Genomic DNA, 1,561 nt, shown 5'->3' on the forward strand with positions numbered 1-1,561 from the left:
ATCGTTACCGACTTCGACGATCAGATGAAGGCCGCCCTGAATGATCAGTTCCCTGATGTACAGCAGCAGCTCTATATCCACCACATCAATTCGAACATCCTGCTCAAATCAAAGCAAAAGTGGGTCAAGGGCCGCAGTAGTAGCAGTAGTCCCGACAGCAGCGACGAGGATAAGTCTACTCCACAGGTACGGGCTGAGCTTAGCCCGAAAGACCGACAGTTAGTCCACGCGTCGACATCTGAGGACATCCCTCATAGTTATCGAGGGGTTCTCATGATGTGGAAGCTCGTCTTGTTTGCCGAGACTGAGGACGCTCACAAGAAGGCGTGGAGAAACCTCTGTAGGGAATTTGATGACCAGCGGGCTATCCTCCGGTATCTCCATGGAACCTACATGCCTGTAAGGGCCCAGTGGGCACGCTGTTTCATCCGCAAGTATCGCAACTTTGGCATCCGCGTCACCTCTGGCACAGAAGCAAGCAACAACAACATCAAGAGCTACCTTCTAAACGGTATGAGCCACCTGTATCGACTTGTCGAAGCTCTGCAGGACATGATAAAGGACCAAGAGCAGGACTTCAACGATGCCTGCGCAGCGGACGAGGTACTCACCGCTCGCGAGTATATAGGGTCTAGGTCGGAGTATCTAGGCGAACTCCGGACAGTAATATCATCGAAGGGCCTTGGGCTAATCAACAAGCAATATCGCTTAGCTCGCAAAGCGATGCCGACTGGTAAGAATCCGTTCCCGGGGCCTCTCGGGGGCTGCAACGACGACTGTTCGGTCTCTGTCGAGCTCGGTATACCTTGTTGCCACAAGGTCTACTCGAGGTTAGGGTCTGCCACACCCTTCACTAAGTGGGAGGTCCATCCACGGTGGCGACTACGAGAGCCATCCTCTCGAGATCCATACCGACGGATTCTCGACCCCAAGATTGCCACTGCTCTCCGTGGCAGGCCCAAAAACACCACGCAGGCTGTTCCAGCAAGGCTAGCCATCGGAGCAAGCAATCGGCAGAGTAGTCAACCAGCCAGCCAGGGCCCATCAAGGCGTAGGCGAGGTCGACCACCGGGTAGTCTAAACAGGTCGACTCTGGCCAGAGTGGAACTCGATGCGAGCCAACATGCCAGTAGCCAGGCCAGTAGCTCAAATCAGCGCCAGAAACGCAGCCAGTCGGGTATCCTTGGAGCGGGGAGAACTACAGGAGGACGTGCCAGCGGACGGAAGACGCAACCCAGCATTCGGAGACGAAGGAGTCAATGGGAGCTGCTTAATAGCGACGAGGAGATTCTTCCTTCCATAGTAGTAAGAGGAGACATAGATAGCTGCTCTTAATAGAATTGGCCTTATTCTATAGGTATCGAAAATAATACTTTGTTTTGACGGCCGAATGCGAACTGTTCTAATAGGCCGGCTTGGTCCGGTTGCTTCTGCAGAGATCTGGGCTTGTTAAGAGAGCCGGCTTCACCGCCTTTTCTCAAAGGTATTTATGGGTCTACGAAATTTAGCCCAATCAGGTGTTACAAAAAGTCATGCCCCCCTAAGGATCATGCCCGCGTAT

The 1,561-nt window shown here is 53.3% G+C and overlaps 1 protein-coding gene across 1 annotated transcript; it reads left to right on the forward strand.

The window, feature by feature from the left end:
- Positions 1-24: 24 nt before the first annotated feature.
- On the forward strand, positions 25-1,414 carry FOIG_16925 (uncharacterized protein; the record flags this gene model as incomplete). The annotated part of the gene is made up of 1 exon (XM_031218405.1): positions 25-1,414. The coding sequence occupies one exon, from the start codon at positions 25-27 to the stop codon at positions 1,333-1,335; it is 1,311 nt and encodes a 436-aa protein (XP_031051881.1). The 3' UTR covers positions 1,336-1,414.
- Between the last annotated feature and the right edge of the window lie 147 nt (positions 1,415-1,561).

Source organism: Fusarium odoratissimum (assembly GCF_000260195.1).
Source record: "Fusarium odoratissimum NRRL 54006 unplaced genomic scaffold supercont1.328, whole genome shotgun sequence".
Classification (NCBI taxonomy): Eukaryota; Fungi; Ascomycota; class Sordariomycetes; order Hypocreales; family Nectriaceae; genus Fusarium; species Fusarium odoratissimum.